Source organism: Oryctolagus cuniculus, chromosome 7 (genome assembly GCF_964237555.1).
Source record: "Oryctolagus cuniculus chromosome 7, mOryCun1.1, whole genome shotgun sequence".
NCBI lineage: Eukaryota > Metazoa > Chordata > Mammalia > Lagomorpha > Leporidae > Oryctolagus > Oryctolagus cuniculus.
In genome coordinates, this window is record NC_091438.1 from 31791498 (window position 1) to 31813308 (window position 21811).

The window sequence follows — 21811 nt, forward strand, 5'->3', positions numbered from 1 at the left end:
GCTGCTGTCACCAGCGGTGCTGCTGTGACAGCTCCCAGAACGGCTTAATTGCTCAGATGCCAGGTACTAAACACTGTAATTCCTATGTCACTGCCTTTCAGCAGATCTGGAGGAATCCAAGGGAGTGGGGGAGGGTGGCTCTGAGGAATCACTTTGGTCCCTGGGATGCACACACACACATACACACACACACATCAGGAGCTCCCTTAGGCACATCCCCAGGGATTTTTGTTATGAGGGTTGTGGAGGGTGGGACGACATAATCTCTCTCGCTCTTCATCTCCCTCCACAGTGTATGAAGCAGGGAAGGCAGCAAAGGCCGGGTACCCTCCCTCTGTCTCCGGTGTCCCCGGCCCTTACTCCATCCCCTCTGTCCCTTTGGGAGGAGCCCCCTCATCTGGCATGCTGATGGACAAGCCGCATCCACCTCCCCTGGCACCAAGTGACTCCACTGGAGGCAGCCACAGTGGTAATTTGTAGTTGCAGACTGCACTGCCTTGTGCTCTTCTTGGGCCCCCGCTCTGGTTCTTTGCTGATAGGTACAATCGATTCTGGGATGCATCTTCGGAAAGTGGTTATCTCCATCCAGAAAAGGGATCCTTCCAGCTGTATCAGCTACTTTTTGGAGTGTGTGCCAGGCTTCCAAGGCCTGCAGGACACTGCCGAACCTTGCTTTTTTTGCCAAGATCTTCAGTGACTAAAACTATAGGGAAAAGAGCCAGGTACACTGTGAATGTTAATCATTCAGTTAATAAAGACTGTGTCTTCCTACTTAGGGTGCAGGAATGTACTAGATACCATGACGGACAGCCAGATTATAGGGTGTAGCTTCTCCAGCAAGAGGAACAACTTAGCCAGGGAGAGAGAATGGGCCTTTCGAAAGACAACTAGAGGCTGAGGGGTCTGGTACTTGAAGTTCAATGCAGAAAGGGTTGTAGTGGTTACAAAGGGAGGGTTCAGGGAGGGGATGAGATGGGAGCTGGCCCTGGAGGAACAAGTAGGACTGAGGAAGATGGGGGATGCTGAGCACGACATACAGGAAGGCCAGTGTGGTGAAGGCCAGAGCCAGGAGAATGGAGCGAGCGTGAGCAGTGTCCAGCTTGTCAGAGGAAGGTGAAGGACAGACTGGGGACAGCCCTGAAACCCTTCCTAAGGAGCTGGGGCTTGGTGGGAGTGCTGCAGGCAGACCCCTGAGAAGAGAGATGGCAGAGGATGGAGCCAGAGGCCACAGCTAAGATGTGACTGACATGGCCAGGACTGCAGCGTGAGTGTCGGGATGCTGGTGGAGACAGCGGAGTTGAAATGTATGGGTAAATCTGAGAGGTAAGAGACAAACGAGACATTCAGCTCCATGATGACCCCAAGTGGTCCAGTTGTGCAGATGAGACAGAAATGAGGGAATTGTTAGGGAGAGCCAATTGGTGGGGAAGATGCGTTTTATTTGGAGCATGATGAATTTGCAGCTGTCTTCAGGGATGTTGCATTGAGGTTCAAGGGCAGGTAGGGTGGAGTTTTTCTGGAGTTGTGCCCATAGTAGATTTAGAAAGTGAATTTTTTAATAAATATTTATTTAAGAGGTAGTTACAGAGAGAGGGAGAGGCAGAGAGAGAAAGGTCTTCCATCTGCTAGTTCACTCCCCAAATGGTCGCAATGGCTGGAGCTGCACCGATCCAAAGCCAGGAGCTTCTTCAAGGTCTCCCATGTGGGTGCAGGGGCCTAAGCACTTGGTTCATCTTCTACTGCTTTCCCAGGCCATAGCAGAGAGCTGGATCGGCAGTGGAGCATCCAGTACTCGAATTGGCACCCATATGGGATGTCAGTGCTGCAGACAGATACTTAACCTACTATGCCACAGAGTCGGCCCTAGAAAGTGATTTTTAAACCCTAGATGTGGGTGAGCCAGTAGGGTTGGTTAAAACATACATGTCTCCCCTGGAAGTATCTGGACTGCTGTCAGTGAGGGGTGGGAAGGGCCTCTAGCCCTCTTAATGAACTGCCCACGCCTGGCTGTGGAAGGAGTGGCTCTCCTCCATGAGTAATTGTTATTTGTGCTTTTCTCTCCCTGGAACTATTAGTAGAATTCTGACGTCTGAGACTGAGAATGAGTCACAGACCGAGAAGTAAAAGTTAATGATTAAGGACACAAAGGGAACTGGGGAGATAAAGCCGCCACAGTCCATCTCCCTGGAGGAGGGAGTGGGCAAGAGAGACGTGAATGAAACCCATCTCACACTTCCATTCTGCTGCTTTCTCCTTTTTCTCATCGTCTTCCTACCTCCTTCTCACTGGAATCCTTTCCCCTGGCTTTGTATTTAGTGGATTCCCATAACAAAATGATCCTTATTTATAGAAACACATCCTATCTCCTGTATGCAGTCTTTTTTTGCCAATTCTGCTTCTTGTGGTCCACTGACTTTGGACCCTTCCCACAGTACTAACCAATTGCAATCAGAAGTGCCTTTAAAAATAAGAGGAAAAAATAGACTATTGCATTATTTCACATAACACAAAATCCCAAGGTAGGGTGGCTCGGGTTTGGTTAAGCAGACAGATCACGTGGTCTCACTGAAGGACCTTGCTTGTTCCATCTTTGTTCTGTCATCCTGACCACATCTTTTGTCCCCCTTGGCTGGCTCCCTTTCTGATCCCCCCCTGACTGCTGCAGGTCTGGGTATGAAATGTACTCATTGTGTGTTTCCTCCTTGTGCTGCTTTTCTCAAGAGGACAACTTTTTTTTTCCCATCTGGCAGACTTCTTCTTGAGGCTTTATCAGCAAGGATTGTGGCCCATGCTCATTCCTAAACTAGACTGGCCTGAACTAATTATGACTCCCCTCTTTGGCTTAAATAACTGTTCACCTTGGAAGTGAACAAATGAGGGCCATGTTGAAGAAAACAGGAAAGATGGTAGGCAGTGTTGACCATAGCTAGTAGGGCCCATGTCGTTGGCTGGTAGAGTCAGAACTGGGTTCTTCGTGGCTCTGTTGGGCACATTTCTGTACCATGGTCCCGCAGGCAGTGTTAGTGGTTCTCGTCTAGTCCTCCTTTAAGGAGGGTGGCTTAGGCCAATATTCTATGTAGATGATTCTCTAAAGAATGCTAAAAGCTTTAAGAAACGCTGATGTATAAAAATGTAAATTTAGCCTATTTTATATTTATATGCTACTTCAATTTCAGAGTAATCATCTAGCAACAGTAATTTTTCAGATTACATTGGCACACAATACTCTTTTGAACACTCTTTGTAGTTGAAAAGGCTCCTTTGATGAGCTGTGTATAGTGCAGCCAGTTGTTTGCTGAATAGGAGAGAGAGAAAAAGCACCCTGATTCCTTCTCCCATTCTTCCTGGCAGCGACCTGGGCCCTTCTCTGTGGCAGGGAAAGAAGTCTGTCTCCTCGCACACCCCTCTGGATCCATTCCCTTCAGCTTCTCCAAAGTCCCGTCCTCTGCGCTGTAGGGCCGCACCTCACTCCATTCCCCCCTCACGTCGTCACCCTGTCTTTAGTGCCTCTTCCTCTCAGCATCCAAACAGGCCCTGATCTCTTTCACTAAGTACAACAACAATCTACAAAAACCGTGCAGTCCTCCAGTGTTGCTCCTTCATCCTTTTCTCCTTTGCAAGCCAAACCTTTGAAGGAGTGCTGAATATGTGATGTCTCTGTTTCCTCTCCCCGAAGTTCCATCCTACGACTGCTTACGTCACTCTCCAAACCAGCCCTCGTCAAGACTGCCTGCTTGCTTTTAGTCCTTACTTCTCATTTCACAAAAGTAGCTGCCATCCCAACGCCCTCATCTTTCTTGACTTTCTCAGCACTTTACTTTGTAATTTATGCTACTGGGTGTTCTTCCGTGTACCTCCAGATGCTGCTGTTCTTATCTTGTCCAAAGTTCTCTGCCTGTGAAATCTTATCTACTCCCATGGCTCCAGCCATCACCTATACACTGGAGACTCATGGTCATTCTCTCACTGCTCTTTAGCTTCTGAGACTGTTTCCATTGCTGCCTTGTGGACACACACACACACACCTGGATATCTTGCAGGCCTCTCAAGCACCTCTGTCCCTAGGAAATCAAATTAATCTTGTTGGTTTTCCACCTCCAACCAGCTTCTGCGTTCCTTATCTCCCGAAGGCCTCCTTGTCCACCTAGTAGCCCAGACCAGAAGCGGGGACCTCAGCCTTGTCCCTTCTTCCTCACTTCCCCCATCCAGTTGTCACTAAGTCCTTGAGACTGTAACTCAAAATAACCTTGCGGTCACACACTTTCCTGCCTTGCTGCTGCAGCAATGCTAGTCCTTCTTGCCATCACCTCCCACCTCACTTAATGCAATTATCTCCCACCTGGCCTGTCCACATCTGCTCTTCTTTGCTCTAATTCATTTTATTTCAATCTCCTTGGCCTCCACTAATCCTTTGTGTGAAGGAATTGAGTAGGCAAGTAGGGTTGTGAAATGTCATTTTCAAAATTAATAAGGATGTGTGTCTATCTCTATATATATAGGCCTACTGTATGTATACAGATATGCAAATTTTAAGAATCACATCTCCCACAACTGAGCTGCTGTCACCCTGGGGGTGGAATCTGGCAGCTGTTCCATCATCCATAAACAGCCTTGCTTAGCTCGTTAAGACAGGACAGGAAGAACAACGCTTTATCTATGGGTATCTGCCTCTGAGATGTCTTTTTGCAAGTTTTACTGGTTGAATTTTGGCTATAAAGGGGAAATTAGCTGAAAAATAATTGAGCCTTGATTAGGCCAAAGCTGTTAGTTTAAATCCTTTTACAGGAAGAATTTCTGAAAATATAGTTTGGCATCAAAGTGGATATCCCAGTATCTACTCTCCAGTAAAACCAAAGTTGGTAGGGCTAACAAATTAGAGGAAATGGAGTATGAAGAGCCACACAAACCAAAGGACTTGGGCCAGACTGAACTTGAAAACTGATAAAAATTATCCATTGACTCTAAACTGAAAATCCTTGGGAAACAAGTCATTTTCCAAATCTGCTGGACTTTTGCCAATACTCCAGTATATTTCTTATGAAAATATCACCACATATCTGAGAATTATCTGATTTTCAGACAAACAGCAGATAAAAATCAATCTGACATCATGCTGTATGTTTTCAAATCAAGAAAAAATTCATTGAATGCCTACAAATTTCCCTATCCTCCAGGAATTTATAGTCTAGCAGGATGGTTGCGGGGGCTCATGAATGGAAATAAAATGAGTAAGAAATACAAGGCAGTATATGGGAAAGACTGTTCATGATGTAAGCCCAGGAAGGAAAATCTCATTTTGTGGAAAGGAAGGATCAAGAAGGCTTGTCTGGTGTTTGACATGTTCCTGAATGCATGTGTGACACAGAGCCAGATCCTCGCAGGATGAAAAGAATAGGAGAATACTTTAAAACCTGGTGTTGTGGCGCAGCTGGTTAAGCCTCCCTTCATGGTGCCAGCATCCCATATGGGCACCGGTTCTTATCCTAGCAGCTTCACTTTCCACCCAGCTCCCTGCTCATGTGCTCCTGCCACACCCCTGGGAGACCCAGATGAAGTTCCGGGTGCTTGGCTTTGGCTGGCCCAGCTCCAGCCATTGTGGACATTTGGGGAGTGAACCAGTGGAAGAGCTCTCTGTCTCTGCCTCTCTCTCTCTAACTCTGCCTTGCAAATAAAAAAAAATCTTTTTAAAAAATGGCATTCATGGGAAAATATACTTAAAAGATAAGTTTAATTTTGTGACAACATATTGGAAATCCACACACAGTTTTTTCATGATACGGATTTTCCATGAATTTTCTGGAGATCCCTGGTACTCTGGAGTGCTGCACAATTGAATTTGTTACCATTTAAAAAAAAAGTTCAAAACCTTTTAAAGGGAGAATTGCCTAGATTTTTAGCCATTTGAACCAAAGGATGATGATCCCAAAATCTAAAGATCAATACTTTTACTCTCTATTTTTTGACACATTGGAGGAATTTAGATTTCTGAAGCCATGGGGAGCTTTGATGGAGAAGTCAAATCTGAAAGTGTATGGTACAATGGAGAGGAGTCTCTGATGACAGCACTGGAGGCAAAGCTGTCATCTCCATTTGAGGCTGTAAATAGCTTAAGATCTCCAGGGATCTCATAACCAATGCATTAACAATCAAATCTGTATCATAATGAAGAGTGTAATTTTCTATAATGACACAGAAAACCTAAGCTCCAGTCCAAATTGCTGGTGACCAAGGATCCTTCAGCTGGTGCTCAGAGTAATGGCCCACTCTCACCACCAGGGGGCAGCTCGTACACTGTTTCACTGTTTCACAGAGTGACAGACCTCCCAAGACCTCTGACCCGTTACCCTAATAGTGCTTCACATACTAAAAACACCTAGATAAAGCCAAGGCTGCAGGTGGAGCAGGTCCCTTCCCTTATGCCTACACACATGCAAACTTTCTTTACTTAAAAAAGCACCATCAGGAAGAAAGGTCACAAAAATTACCTAAATCTTGCTGCTTCTTCAGGCTACCATTAGAGCCTTTCTCTTCCTGGTCAAAATTCTTCAATAAGTCACCCACATGGCCTAATCTGCCATACATCGTAATCCCTTGTAAAACAGCTTCTATTCCCAGCTTCCCATTTATTCATTCATACACACCTGTTTTGTATGTCTACAATGTGCCAGGCTCTATGCTAGGTGCTGGGGATAGAGGTGAACTGAGAAATCTGATACCCTGACCTTGGGAAACTACTGGAAATCCTCTTTGTAGAGACCAGTAACCCTGCCCCCAATCCCAGGCTGCAAGTTAACAAAATCAGGTGTCCACTATGGTCAAGCACAGTCCTAGGCACATGCAGACCTAGAATGATAAGGATTCTCTCCCATCTAGAATCTTTGAGACAACTGGTCATGTAAGCAAATAGCCTGAAAAAAACTAGAATACAGTAAGGACCATAGTAGAAATTCAAACTAAATGATTCGTACCTTAGGAGACAGAACTTTTCTTACTATGAGAATCAAAGACAGTCCTCTGAATGAAGCAATGACCCAATGAAGTTGACCTAATGCCCAGTTCCCAGCTTCCCAGCCTGGGCGTCTCCATCAGGCGTAACTGCCTCAGCACAGACGCAGCAGTTCAGTGGGATAATTGCATTTTAATTGAACTGTCTGTACTACTCCGTACACGCCTCTGCAGGCATAGATGAATGTGTAACTTGATAAATAAGATCTTTTCTGCTAATAATTGCTTCTACATAAGGATTATGGAGCTAACCTCTGGGAGAAGGTGCCACTAAAAAGGGTGTGCAGAGATTCATTCATATTTTTCCAAGTAATTCCACAATTTCGGATGAATGTGGACTCCCAGTATGTTCATGTATTAAAAAAACCAGTGTACCTGCCAATTAGTGTGTGGGCAGCTTCTCTGTCTTCAATGCCTAGGTTGTGCCTAGAGTGCTGTGCAATTTTATACTTTAATCTCCATGTAAATAACCAATGCATTAACAATCAAATCTGTATCGTAATGAAGAGTGTAATTGTGTGGGGGCCTCGTCCATAGCCAGGGTTACATGTCCAGGCATGAGAAGTCAGGGTTTTCTTTGAATGCACATCTAGTCACGTGTTTTCATTATAGTATTTGCTCTACTTTGGGGACAAGGAGTGTTGAGTTGAGTTACTCACTTCCATCCTGCTGTGTGGTCCTACCTGCAGGAAGACAGGACCATGCCATGGATCCTACAGCCCATGGCACACCTGGGAGCATTTCCTGCTCTGGGTCTTACTGTCTGGTCTTCCTTATTTAACTCCTCTTCCTACTTCTCCTCTTAGACTCCAGAGAGGCAAGATGCACTAATACAGTTGAGTTTCAATCAAACTGCGTGGCTCTAGCCCCAGTGCTGCCAAATTATTCCTGGGCAAGTTGTGGCAGCCCTCTGAGCCAGAGTTTTCTCAACCATAAAATGTAGCTGATAGCAGTACTTAGGTGACTGGGAGGAACACGGGTCTGTGTAAAGCACTTGGCATAGCACCTAACACATTTTCAGTGCCCAGTGAGTGTTGTCTAATTACTGTTGTCCTCTCTCCATCCCATCATTCCCTTCTCTCATTTTTGTTTTTCTTATGTCTGTGCAGTAGACCTGCTGGTGTCTGATGACCCTTGGGACTGGAATTGGGCTCGAGTGATCTTTATGCAACATGGGGCTTAAACAGCCTTGACAACATGAGTGACATTTGTGCTGACAATATGAGGGATGGGATGTCGGAGATATTACCTTTCCTGCTCTATTTTTTTTTTTTTTATTAAGCCCTGAAAACAACACCTGCTTGCAACCACACAGCATTAGGTTGAATTAATCATGTCTAAAATATGGTATTTCTTTTCCTAAAAGGGAAATGCTAAAAAAAAATATGAAACCATGATCAGAAACCCATGTATTTTGTATCTTTCTTTGTACTACTGTGTATAGGGTCTGGAATCTGATATTAGTTTAGTTTAAGGGATTTTTGCACCACCTCCCAGGCAACTAGAAGCATTCGGGTCACTTTTGTCAGGGTCCCTAATGGCTGGGTACCTGTTTTAAAGCTACCTGTGCTCACCCCAAGTGAAGACAGCCTTACACTGCAGTGACACAAGCTCCTTCCTTGGTGTGAGCATATTCCTCCAGTGGAACCCAAGAGCTTTGAGGAGATGAGCTTTAAGTGGAACTGCAGGTCAAAGATAGGAAGTGGAGGTTAACAAATGACTAAAAATATACTGCATAGACTGTGCCAGGTCCTCCATTTCAGTGACACCATCTGCAAGGGGCTATCAGATGCGGTCCCATGTGTATAGATGTAGATTATTTCCAGAAGGGTTGTGAGAATTGGGACTGCCCTCAGCTCACCTTCTTGTACTTTCCTCAACAGTTCGCAAAGGGTACCGGATCCAGGCTGATAAAGAGAGAGACTCGATGAAGGTCCTGTACTACGTGGAGAAGGAGCTGGCTCAGTTTGATCCAGCCAGAAGGATGCGAGGCAGATGTGAGCATCTGGTAGTTCTACGAGACCTGTGCATGCTGCAGGAGTTCACAGGGAAAGGAGGTTGGGGCGTTACCAAGCTTGGGCAGCTGTGAGCTCACAGGAGGGCTGGTGACACCAAGAAGACAGTAGCTGCCAGCCTGCAGAGGAGAGACAAAAGGGCTTCTGGTGTGAAGAGTAGAGCATCGTGCATGCCCTTGGTGTATGCTGTATCTCTCCAGGGGCAGTCGGTGTTGCGGGAGCTATGGGATCCGGGGGTTTGAAATAGCTCCTACTGCTCCCTTTGGAAGCTTAATCAGTTTTTTCCCAATGTAAAGGGCCCTAAGAATTGAACAGTCCAGCTGCTGAGTTGCTCATGGGGGCCTCAAGGAAAGTCAAAGAACCAGTCTGGCCGTGACTCTGGGGAAAGGCGGCTGCCATTCCTGAGTTGCCCAACAGCAGAGATTGAGGGGGGTGAGCAAAGAGGCTGCTCCTTGTGTCAAAAGAACTTCTTAATTACTCAGCTTGTAGGTAGCAGGGCCCCAACCCTTAACTGCCCCCAGCCCTTGGAGACTTAGCAGCTGACACAGCTCATTCTCTGGGGTAGATTCCACATTACTGTCTATCCTGGGAGGCAGCACAGGGCAGATCTGGTGTAGATGCAGGTGGGAGGCTTATCCGAAGGTGCTGGCAGGCGTGGCGGTGAGGTGATGATGGTCTCTCTGAACGCTCCTCTTCTTAGAAGCAACAAGAGACTTGATGCAATTGTTGGGGAAACAGTCCTAGACTGGAGGAGCTTTATTCAGATTAAGGACAACATATTCCACCCAGTTTGCAATTCTGAATTCATGCTGTCTGCCCTGCATCCATTGCCGCATCCTCCCACCTTACGGGCTATAAAAAGACCATCTCCAGATTGGAATGTCAGGAATGCAGATGTCACTGCACTTGACAAGCTAGTTGTAACAGTGTTGTCATGGATCCCTGTAAGGGGCCAGAGACAGAGCGAGTCCGGGACCAAGGACAAGCCTGCACAGGAAGTCTACGAATCTCATAGGTTGGAGGAAAAGTGAACTAAGGTTGAAACTAACAGATGGATTCTGATTCACATGGTATCTTCTGTCTGTCTACCTCAGTTACAATGTCCTCTGGAGGTGGGCTGGTAACAAGGTGATAGAATCTTAGAGTCAAAGGGACCATAGAGGGGACTGACTTAGAGATAGTCAACCTTTGTTGTACAGAGGTGGAAACAGCCAGCCAGAGGGGTGCCATGAGAGAATCAGGACTAGAACATAGATCTTCTGATTCCTAGCCCTCCACCCTTTACAGGAAACACATGAGCCAATTGGGGATGGCTCCATGGCTGCAGCCTCTAAGACTGTAGAATGCTAGGACTGGAAGGGACTCTCTGAGGTTGCTAGATCCACCTCCTACATCTTACAGAGCAGGAAAGTTGAGCAGGGAGGAAAGGTTACCAGTACCAGTACTGAAAGCTGGTGCCAGAACTGGAACTCAGATATCCTGGAACCTGTAGGTGGACATCACAATAATTGCACAGCTATGAAGAAGTTCCTTTTACTCTGAGAGGTTCTAATCTAAATTTTGGAGTGAACATAGAAGAGGGACAATCTTAAAATTTTCATTACAAAATGAATCTCATGGTTTCAGGTTGGGGCAGGAGAGTAACAGATCCTGTAACAATTGGGAACTTGAGGTCAAGGCTCATAAATTTGTTAGCCAGTGACCCTTACTTGCCTTGCCTTTACAAATGGGGATTTGCTCATGGGATGTTTTCTGTCTGGGAAGTCCTAGGACAGGGGCAGCAAACTACATCCCCCAGGACAAACAAATTCTACTCCCTATTTTTGTCAATAAAGTTTTCTTGGAACACAGCCACACCAATTCACTTGGGTATCCTAAATGACTACTTTTCCTCCTGCAATGCAGAATTGAAGACTTATAAAAGTATGATTTGCAAAACCTAAAATGTCTATGCTCTGGCCCTGTACAGAGTCAACCTGCCCTGACCTGGAGTTGAATTATGGGGTATTTCTTGTGAATCAAGGGATGTTGATTTCATGTCCAGACAGACAGAAATGTTATCATTACATCCAACCCGGACAGCCCATCAGTATGAATGATAAAACAGAAAACGAAAAAGGTCACATTTTCCCTGAAGTTGAAGGAGAATCCTGAGCCAACAGTGTTGTTTTTCAGTGGTTTCATTTCAAAGTTTTCTTCTGCATGGTTCCAAAGAAATTGGAGTTCTCAGGGATCCTGAGACAGGGAAAGTTCTAGATTTTATTAATAGCATCTGAATTGATTTCCTGTAACATAGGCACAAATTAGCCCATTCTTCTTGGGAGGAAGAGATTTAAGAATTAGATTATAATTGAAAACCAACTGATTGCATGATGAAACTGAATGGCGGTCATGGCAAACCCCATGTCCCTGGTGAAACAACACTAGGATGCTGTTTATATGCCATGGAGGGAGGTCTGCTCTTATCTTCAAGCAAAAATTCTCCATTCCTCCGGGGATTATTTGGAAGATCAGGTTGGGGAGGGGCACGAGGCATGCATCTGTGCTCTCTCCATACTGTCTTGGCTTTCCTCTCACTCAACACAGCCTCAAACCTGATAAATGTTGTTTTTGATAATATTTTGAAGTTCTAGTGAAAAGACTGGGGAAAACAAATGGATTCAGTTACACTGCAAATAGATTCACTAGATTTATCTTTTAAGTAAAATGAAATTCAATACATTTCAAGTTCTATAAATAAACAGTTGGGTTTTATTTCTTTTTCTTCCTTCCTTTCCACACTGTGAAGCTGGTCTTTGCTCACAACTGCTTTTGCAAAAAGCTCCTTAGACCACTGCAGGGGATGAGAAAGCTGCTCCCCACTCCCACCCTTTACATCCTGGGGCTGGGGCCAGAGTACAAGCAGAAGCCCACTGGCCATAAATGCAGCCTACTTTCCTTTGCTTCTCACACCTCCGAACAACTGGTCTACCCATTCCAGCACACAACCCTGGATAGGACTGGGGTGAGCAAGAGGTCATTGCAGGCACTGTGAGTGGGCTTGGGCAGCACATTCCAGGTCCCTGGGTGAGCACGCTCTACAGTGGGAGTGTACTGACACTAGCTGTGCACTTCCTGTGGCTCTCTGCACTTGTGTGGGAGGTGCACCGCCAAAGGCAGCTGGAATGGGTGCCCCTATAGCACGGAGCAGGACTGGCTCCATCCTGGGCCTGGACCAATGGTGGGGAACATGCCAACATACATGGCATCATCACGGCTCACCACAGAATCAGATGGGGAGAAGAAAAACATTTGAACAGGGATGTTGGTATACTAGGCGGAGGCCAGCTGCAGAGAGCCAGGAGAACAATAGCAATTATTCTCCTAGTTCAAGAACAGAGGATACCTCCCTTTCTGTATGCAAGTAAGCTTCCTGCTGAGCTAAGAACACAGATACCTCTACAGTAGGGCTACAAGCCTCCCTGAACAGAGGCCCTTGAGCGAGAGTATCTCGGAGCCTCTGCTATCAGCCCTTAACAGCTGTCCCTTCCTGCTGAGCCCGTAGAAAGCTGTGTCATGCCTGGCTTTGTCCTTGCAGATAACAACACCATCTCGGAACTCAGCTCCCTGCACGAGGATGACAGCAATTTCCGCCAGTCTTACCATCAGATGCGAAGCAAGCAGTTCCCTGTGTCTGGGGACTTGGAGAGCAACCCTGACTACTGGTCCGGTGTCATGGGAGGCAGCGGTGGAGCCAGCCGGGGACCCTCAGCCATGGAGTACAACAAAGAGGACCGGGAGAGCTTCAGGCACAGGTGATGGCTGTGAGGGCGCAGGAGCCGAAAGGCAGGGCGGTTTGAGGGCTCTGGACCCTAATGACCCTTGTTAACCTATCTCTGCCCTTCTCATGTATTTTACCCAATAATGGCTAACGAAAATCTCATCATGTCCATCGTGTTTAATCACTTGCTATGTGAAAGGTGAAATCCTGTTCATGTAAGTGTCCCATTAACGTCCCCATTTTAAGTTGGGAGAATGGAACCTTCCAGATGGTAAGGGACTTAGGGTGATGTGGCCAACGACTGTGGGAGGGCAAATTTTGCACCCCACCTCTTGTGACCACATCCGCCTGAATTAACACCTTCCCCACCACCAGGTCTTTTAGCTTGGACGGGAGACACTGCCTTTCTCTTACTAACGGCAGGGGTCTGCCTGTTCTCAGGCCCCTGTGTCACCAAACATGGCTGTGTGTCTGACAGCCTGCACTGGTGACTGTGCGTAGCTGTCAACCAGAGGCCACATAACATTCAGAAGGCGGCCCCACGGGTGTGTTTTTAACACTTTGAGCCCACAAAGTATTTTCAGCTACACAAGCCCAATTTGATCCCTCACACAGACTCGTGGGGCACACACGGCTGCCCTCCCTGGAGCAAGATTCTTGGGTGTGGGAGGTGTCAAAACGACCCAGCTTCCCGGGGCCCCTGCACGAGGCCCGGGTTGCCTCCCCCAACCCCGCAAGCAGCCCAAGACCTCACCAATGACCCCTCTGCCCGCAGCCAGCAGCGCTCCAAATCGGAGATGCTGTCCCGGAAGAACTTCGCCACGGGGGTGCCAGCCGTGTCCATGGACGAGCTGGCGGCCTTCGCCGACTCCTACGGCCAGCGGTCCCGGCGGGCCGACGGCAACAGCCACGAGGCGCGGGGCGGCAGCCGCTTCGAGCGCGCCGAGTCGCGGGCGCACGGGGCCTTCTACCAGGACGGCTCCCTGGAGGAGTACTACGGGCCGCGCAGCCGCAGCCGCAGCCGCGAGCCGCTGACCGACGCCGAGCGCGGCTGGTCCTACAGCCCCCCGCGCCGGCGGCCGGCCGAGGACGCGCACCTGCCGCGCCTGGTGAGCCGCACGCCGGGCGCCGCGCCCAAGTACGACCACTCGTACCTGAGCAGCGTGCTGGAGCGGCCGCCGCGGCCCGAGGTCGGCGCCAGCCGCGGCGGCAGCCTGGAGACGCCGTCCAAGCTGAGCGCGCAGCTCGGCCCGCGCAGCGCCTCCTACTACGCCTGGTCGCCGCCGGCCACCTACAAGGCGGGCGCGCCGCGGGACGACGACGACGACGACGACGAGGACGACGAGGAGGACGCGCCCGACGACGCGCTGCCGCCCTACAGCGAGCTCGAGCTGAGCCGGGGCCCGTCCTACCGCAGCCGCGACCTGCCCTTCCACAGCAACTCGGAGAAGAGGAGGAAAAAGGAGCCCGCCAAGAAAACTGTGAGGCCGCGCCTGGTGCTGCTCCTGCAAGTGGGCCGCGCGGGGAGCCGCCGGGCGGGCGCGCTGCCCCGGGCGCGGGGTGGCCGGGTGGGAGGCCGCGGGCCGGCAGCCCGCCCGGCCTGCCAGGGGTTTGTCCCAGGGCCGGCTGAGGGAAGTAAACGTGGCGCTCTGGCACGTTGAGTATGCAGAGGGGGACGAGGGTTTACTGAGGGCCCTGGATCCTCAGCCGTCAGCCGTGAGAAGCCACCCCCACCGCGGGCCTCTGGGTGGCGTCGGAGTCTGGGTGCAGAATGTTCTAGCAATGCCCGTGTGTGCTTTTCTTCCCATGCCCTGACCCCTAGGGCAAAGGGTTTGTGACTTTTTTTTTCCTACCCTTCGAAGGAGTAAGTCTTTAATATTGTCAAATATTTATTCAGCCTTCACATTCTCATGTTTTTCCCTAAATATTTTTATTGACTCGTAGCCAAAACAATTCCATATATGTGCTCGATTTTGTGTCATCGATTTGTCCCCTGTAGTCCCTCACCTTATAATTTCCCCCACGAATCCCTCCCCCCCCCCCGCGCCCACCCCGTTTCCTGGGTGTTTTATATCTGAAACGGTTCCTGCAGTTGACTTTCCCAGGATCTGTAGCTTTGAGAAAATTTCCAGAAGAGGCCACGTCCCGGAGAAGGTTGGGAGCCACTGCTGTTTTCAAGGGCAGCTCACCTCTTTTTTTTTCCCCCTTTGACATTTTTGAGTGGAGACTGTGTACTGTGCCCTGTATATGTTGAAGAAATCCTTTGGTCCCCACCCAGTTCACTGTCCTTTGTATGTGGCTTTATTGCTGCCTTCTCTCTAAGTGCTAAGAGCAGCCACTCCATCTCTCAGCCTCCACCCTTGAGCTCTGGACCTCAAAGAAACATCAGGGATAGTCCCAGAGGTCGAATGTGGGGGACCAAAGTGCCTCTGACCCTGGTGCTTTGGAGGCCACTCTCCAAGCATAAGTGCTTCTATTCTGTCCCCCATGACACTGCCTGCCCCCTAACTTCTTGTTTTTCATGACTGCAAACCGGACATTCTTTTTAGTGTATACTATGATTCACAATAAATTCTGCTGATTTCAGGTTCATAGTATACCATCCACACTTGCCGTTGTGGAGCTGTAAATGTTGTGGTTATCCTTAGGGTGGTGGGAGGTTTTTCCATGGCCGTGATAAGTTCTAGCAGATGGGTACTGGCTTGTGCACTGAGGCGTAGGCACAGCCATCACAAGTCTGTGAAGTGCCCTAAGAGTCAGGCTGTGCACGGCTCGCCATGGCTTGTGGGCTCTGCCCAGTGAGCCATCTCTTGTGTCAGTTGCTAACCAGCACGTGATTTAATGTTGGGCTCTTTCTGCTCTTCCCCAGAATGACTTCCCAACCAGGATGTCACTTGTGGTCTGATGTTTTCAAGACATCTCTCTGAATGACTAGAAAGCAGATGCAGACTACAGGGACAAGACATAAATCCAAGAGACAGCAGGCCCAGGATCTTCTCTGGCCACCGCCTTGGAAGATTTGCTGATCTCTGCTTTGGCAAAGGATGGGAGGCAGCCTTTAAGGGAGGCAGATTTGAACCTCAAGAGCCCAGCTAACTAGTTTGAGAAACTCACCAAGAAAGCAGTGACAAGTGAGAACTTTCTCACATGCAGAGTTTCTGAATTTATCCTGCTCAGCCTCCTTCCTTAATGGATCCAGGACTCCATTTCTGATTCTGAAAGAGAGTTAGCTCTGGACTGCTAATCTCCAGAAATCGCCTATGCCTACGGTCTGCTCTTCTATACCTCCCGGGCTGTGCTCAGAGACAGAAGAATTTATCACTGCTATTGAAAGAAGGCCTTCTGCTGACAAGGGAAGATAGCTTCAAGGCAAAATACAGCTTTTATCCCCATCACTTCTCAGTCACAAGTCAATGACTGTTGTTACACTCAAATCAGAAGACCTTTGGTGAGCTCAGTGACAGCGACCTCCTGGACAATCACAGAAATTACTTCAATTTGCTGTTCGGAATGACAATTCTTGAGTGGCTGGAACAAAGAGTACACCATTTTGATAAAACGTCTAAGTGGTATTTCTTTGTCCATTCTGAGAATATAAACTGATTTTCCTTTCTGCTGTACACATCAACGTCTGAGTCTTGGACATTAAGGGCTCTTCTCTTCCTCTCCTAACATTCCCACTGGTTGGTGCCACACACAGCACCCCACCTCCTCTGCACTCTGATTAACTTGTCATCAGGTGCCTTTTGATAAGTATTTAAAATACAGGAAAGACAAGAGTGAGAACAAGAGGAGAAAGAAGTAGTGCATGATAGAAAGGCTGAGAAAGAGTTTAAGAGGAAAAGAAATGTGGTGTCATTATATTTTGAATTTAGGACCTTTTCCACACAAACTCCGCTCAATCTTTTCTGATTTTATACTTCATTGATTATGAATTGTTTCTGCCATCTCAATCCCAGGACACCAGGGATGTGGGGCATGCATCTTTTTGGCCCACCTAGGCTGCCATTATAGATGCATTTGGGAGACCAAGGACATTACTTTCTCGGGAAGGAGTAATTCCTAGTCCTACCCTTGCCTAAATGACAGATTTTGCCTGAATTCCAAAACTAGATTCCATTAGATTTTGTAATGTGTATAGATTGCAAAAAAAAAAAAAAAAAAAAAAAAAAGGCCACAAGCTCTTTCTTTCTCATCAAGAGGTGCAGTCCTGTTTTCTACCCCTTGAACCTGGAGTTGACCATGTGACTAGTTGTGGCCAATGGCCCTATAGAAATTTGACACCTGCAGAGACTTGAAAGGGACTTGTCCTGTCTTGATGCTCTTGAGAAACTTAGAGCCAGCACCAGGTGAATGAACCAGGACTGTCGTGCTGCATGATGAGAGAAAGGGGCCTTGTTAGCCCTAGCACCCATCTGATGGCCTAGCAGCTCTCAGATGATCAAACACGTGAATGAGCCCAACCGAGACCAACAGAAGAACTGCCTAGCTGAGCCCAGCCAAATTGCTGATTCCTACCCAAGGTGTGAGAATTTGGAGCACTCCATGTGCTCATTTCTCCTCAAGGACAGAACTGACACTTTCTTCTTGTCAGAAATATTCAGCCCTGAGTCCCTTCCTCCTTGGAACCTTAGGTGTCTCACAGCCTCCACTTTCTTTGATAGATTTCGATCGAAGTGTTTTGCCCTGTGGCATTATGTTGGGACGCATGGTTGAGTCAAATCAGTGGAGGAGGAGGATGGAGCTATGGACAACCTCTGAAGAAGATTTCTTCTCCAGCATCTCTTTGGTCTTCTCCAGAGCCACTTAACTGGAGCTAGGCCCTATTTTCAGAGTATCATTCCATTAATATCCTTTGTACTTAATGGCATTGCCAAAAAAGACCTTTGTGTGCATTGAAAAGAAGCAGCTGAGTGAGGATCAAGAGAATGAACTGGTATCACTGTTTGCTGGAGAACTGGCCTTCCGAAGGACTTCACATCCCAAAAGACTTCACAGTTACTCTGGCCTCTCCCAGAGGCACCAGGGGGACAATTCATCCCGGTGTTGGCACGTCCAAGGGCTGGAAGACACAAACCTGGTGCTGAGTTTCAAACTTGCTGGCGTCCCTGGCTTCTGAAAGCAAAGGTCTAGTCTGGTTGGGCCCCAATTTAGACGGGAAAGATGATTAAAACATCACTTCTTAGTCACCAGCTTTGAATTTCAACTTGCTCAGGCAATTCTGGAGAATGTTGCGTAGCTGCAGTAGCTATTATCACTTTATACTGAGCACTGTGTCAGGCTTCTCACCACCAAAGAGCCCCGTAGCACCAGCTGCAGAGACCAAAAACATTGCTTTCTTTAGCCAGGGGCATGTCTGATTTTTGGTGAAGGTTGAGGAGAGCAATGGGAAAGAATTATTAAAATTGGAAACCTGCAATTCCAAAGACAATGAAACTATAGACAGACAATTTAAAACTACAAAGAAGATAGCAGGCTACTGAAATAACCTTGGGGGAGAGGACTAGTTCTCTGTAGGGCTGCGTGAATCACTCAGACTTCTGGGTCTTCAGGGAAGAGAAAAGTAATTGTTTCTGGATATGTGTACAGGAGAGAAGGCCAAATAGACAAGTCAAGGCACAGCTGGCTTCTGTCTATATATTCCTTTGTTTCTTCTTCCTGAATAGTGTCTGCATAGGAAGTGCATATACATGTTATCTTCCTTCTTAAGTTTTATTGGGGTATAAAATAAGTCTTGTGTAAGACAATAGTTTTTGTCCAGTGGGACTCTGCGATTTAATAGGGGAAATAAGATATTCCTAAGAAAGAGGATATAATACGAAATAGTGCTATGGATAAATTACAATAAACCCAGAGATTTAAAGGATTTTTTATTTAAATGGGACTATTTTGGTATGTAACTGTTGTGTGTGTTTGTACATTTATACCATTTAAACATATGATCAGTGGTCTGAATAGCCAACATGGAAAGTATGAACTGAGGAAGTGAATTAGGATGGGAAGGGGGAAGCGAGGGGTGGGGGGTGCCCAGAGGATGGTGCAGGAGCTGTTGTGTTCGCCTGTGAGTCACGGCTGAGTCAGAGCCGTGTTGGAGGAGGCAGTGTGGCTGCAGGTGGCAGGAGGTGTCCCCTGGTAGATGAGCTGCCTCCCTAGACCACTCACAGACTCATTAGGGGCTGGGATGATTGCCATGCACCTGGAGGTCCGTGTCAGTTATTCCACCCCAGCACATTCACACGGGAGCTTGGCACCTGTTCCCCAGGGGCTCAGTTCTGCAGCTCTTGAGTGATGCTTCCTGCCTTCCTGATACAGAGCAGGTCTTGTAGAGATGTTAGGCTTCCCTACCTCCCTTCTCATGGGACTGAGTACACTGGGAATGAGAAGGGACTGCCACCCAAAGCCAGGACACAGAGCCACACCTGCATATATGAGTTCTTATAGGTAATCTGATCAAATTCTTAGGCAGCCTCAGAAAAAGGCTTATGTACCAGATATTGTAATTCACCCCCTCCCTTTTTTAAAATAGGTAGAGAACCCTCACTGACATCGGCGAAGTCATCAGCCTACTAAGTCTATAGACTCTCAGGCTTGTAGATCTTCCCTGCTGGGTCTATGTTTCTCAAAATTTTTTAAACTTTAAGAATTAGTTGATTGCTGTTGTTAAAAAGATATTGTTGGACCATGCCTTTAAGAGTAATTGGATGAGTCTGGAGCCAGGATTTATACTTTTAACATGCATTTCAAAAAAGTCCTGTGATGATGCATTTGAGAAATATGCACTAGATTTGTTCCTGTCATGTGCTCCAAACTTCTGGTCGTGGGGCTTTGAAATTCTTCAAGTGTCTTAGTGAGGTCCCTTTGACCCACTAGGAGCTGACGGTGGAAATGTACCCAGCAGTCTGGCTATGATGCCGGTGATTGGCCCAGCAGAGTCCAGTAGTAGAAAAACTGTGAGAGAGAAAGGACTATTCCCCAGGAGCCTGTTCTAGATGTTTCCATTCCCAGAACAGTGACCTGTTGCAATAGTCTCACATCAGTCAACAAGAATTACAGGTAATTTTCTCATTCCCTTGATGGCATCCTGAGCCAGACTTAGAAATAGGCTGTTGGGGAAATGGCAAATGGAAATCATTTTTAATGGTCATCAATCTGGCTTGTCAGTACCTCTGCCACCTGCAGACCCGAGGTGAGATATGCAAGGGTAGTAACATCCACATCCTTCCACAATCAGATTTCAGTGTTGCCAGGGTCTCACTGGAGTTTGACATTGACTGATAGAATGTAGAGACCAAATTCACTAAATAGAGGTCCAAGTACTTAATGTCCTAGAAGAAGAAAGTGCCTAGTGTTCTGGGATCCTACCTCCCAGTCATCTGGAAAGCTGATGACGGAAGCTTCAGGTAAGGGGCTTTAACCATCAGGGGAGAGCAAGGATCGCATTGGGCTGAGCAACTTTAAGCTGTAGCACTGCCTGAGGGTGATGCGAAGGTTAGTGCTGACAACAGGTGTCTTATTTTCAGGGGGTGCTGCTGTTTACAAACCACTCTCATATGCATTATCTCCGGCGCCCCGACCGGGACTAGAACCCGGTGTGCCGGCACCGCAGGCGGAGGATTAGCCTATTGAGCTACGGCGGTGCCGGCCATATGCATTATCTCATTTGAGCCTCACATCAACCCTTGTAAAAGAGACAGGGTAGATGTGTTCCCAGCACAAAGAATGTAAAACCGAGGTAGAAAAAGCTAAGGGATCTGCCTGTAGCCAAATGGCTTTTAAAATCCTAGAACCAGGCCTTCTGACCGTCTAGAGTTCCTTCCAGTTCCTACATCACCCATGGCTCGGGCGTCTGGCTCCTCTTCACAGCCAGATGTCTGAGACAAGTCCTGCCCTCCGTGCTCACTCCTGTGATGGGGTGAGGCTACGAAGGCAACTGGCTGCTGCCTCAGCAACCAGGCACCGTCCCTCAAATGCTGTCCTAAGAGGGAACTGGCATCACGCAAGGAATAGCATTTTCATTAGCGAGGAAGGGGAATGGAAAGGCTTTGATAGATTCGAGCTTCAGCGTCCAGCCTTTATGCAGAAGGACTTCTGAGCCGATTTCTGAGCTGTACGATGGATTCCTCTCAGGATTCTGTAGTTGAGGGCAGGAGCGAAACACCCGGCATCTTCATGTGTGTTGAGACTTTTAGGTGGAACTAAAAGTGAGAGAGGGCGGGTGAGGAGGAGAAAGATGCAGCAGTTTAGCCAGCGATGTAGACTTTCTTGTAGGGTTGGACACAAAGTGAGTGCGGTCTGATCCACTTCCTCTAAGACGGCTGAAAGAAACACACACAGCTTCTCCTTAACACTGGCTTAAAAAAAAAAAAAGCCACTGTACTGGCAAAGGTATTAGGCATTACCCTGTGAGAAAGTGCCTCACGGGGACTAAACAACAAAGGAATAGAAAAATAATGGGACAGAGGGGAACCAGAAGTCTGCCTCGTGGCAGTTGCCTGCCCAGTAGTTTTTGTGCCTTGTCTGTGACATCAGAACTGAAGTGTCTGCATCACTGTTACCCATGAATTCTTCCCCCAGTCACAAAGTGAATTTGATTGTAACGTTTTAAATGAAATAAAGCGTTTTCACCTACAATTGTTATCAAGAACTCCTAATTAGCACAACTGTGGTGAATCATGGAATCACATGAGGTGGCCTCTGCAGGACAAAGAATCATTGACCGTAGGCCTCCCCGAGTTGTTTCCAGTGTTCTAATAGAGGAGTGGGATTGTGAGACCCTGGGAGACGCAGGTCCCAGCAGAGCACACTGTGTTTTTACAGAGTTCAGCGCGCTGCAGCCTGGATAAATTACTCTCGCAGACGGCTAACATTCAGGAAGTGGTACAGCTGGGGCAGGGGGTTGACTGTGTGATGGGATCTGGCTCCATCTCACTAAGGGCACAGGCACCTGCCTACTAGAAATTATGCTTGGGAAGGGAGGGAGGAAGCTATTATTCTGCGACTTGAGAAATTCCACTGCCCCAAAACCTTTGTT

The 21811-nt window shown here is 47.7% G+C and overlaps 1 protein-coding gene and 1 long non-coding RNA gene across 7 annotated transcripts in view; one reads left to right on the plus strand and one right to left on the minus strand.

Moving 5' to 3' along the window:
* Window positions 1-21411, plus strand: part of ILDR2 (immunoglobulin like domain containing receptor 2) — a 67011-nt gene extending 45600 nt beyond the window's left edge. For 4 of the 6 annotated variants that reach the window (XM_051858412.2, XM_051858414.2, XM_051858411.2 and 1 more), the window contains 5 exons: window positions 293-469; window positions 8889-9002; window positions 12598-12814; window positions 13556-14261; window positions 15650-21411. In XM_051858412.2, the coding sequence (XP_051714372.1) occupies window positions 293-469; window positions 8889-9002; window positions 12598-12814; window positions 13556-14261; window positions 15650-15685 (1250 nt within the window). In that variant the 3' untranslated portion in view covers window positions 15686-21411. The remainder of the gene's footprint in view (window positions 1-292; window positions 470-8888; window positions 9003-12597; window positions 12815-13555; window positions 14262-15649) is intronic. The other 2 variants (XM_051858415.2, XM_051858416.2) reach the window with 1 other exon arrangement.
* On the minus strand, window positions 465-13673 carry LOC138850503 (uncharacterized). Its single transcript, XR_011390322.1, has 3 exons — window positions 13535-13673; window positions 8867-11661; window positions 465-703 (listed from the first exon to the last, which is right to left on the minus strand). It is a non-coding gene; the product is annotated as an uncharacterized lncRNA (long non-coding RNA).
* Window positions 21412-21811: the final 400 nt, after the last annotated feature.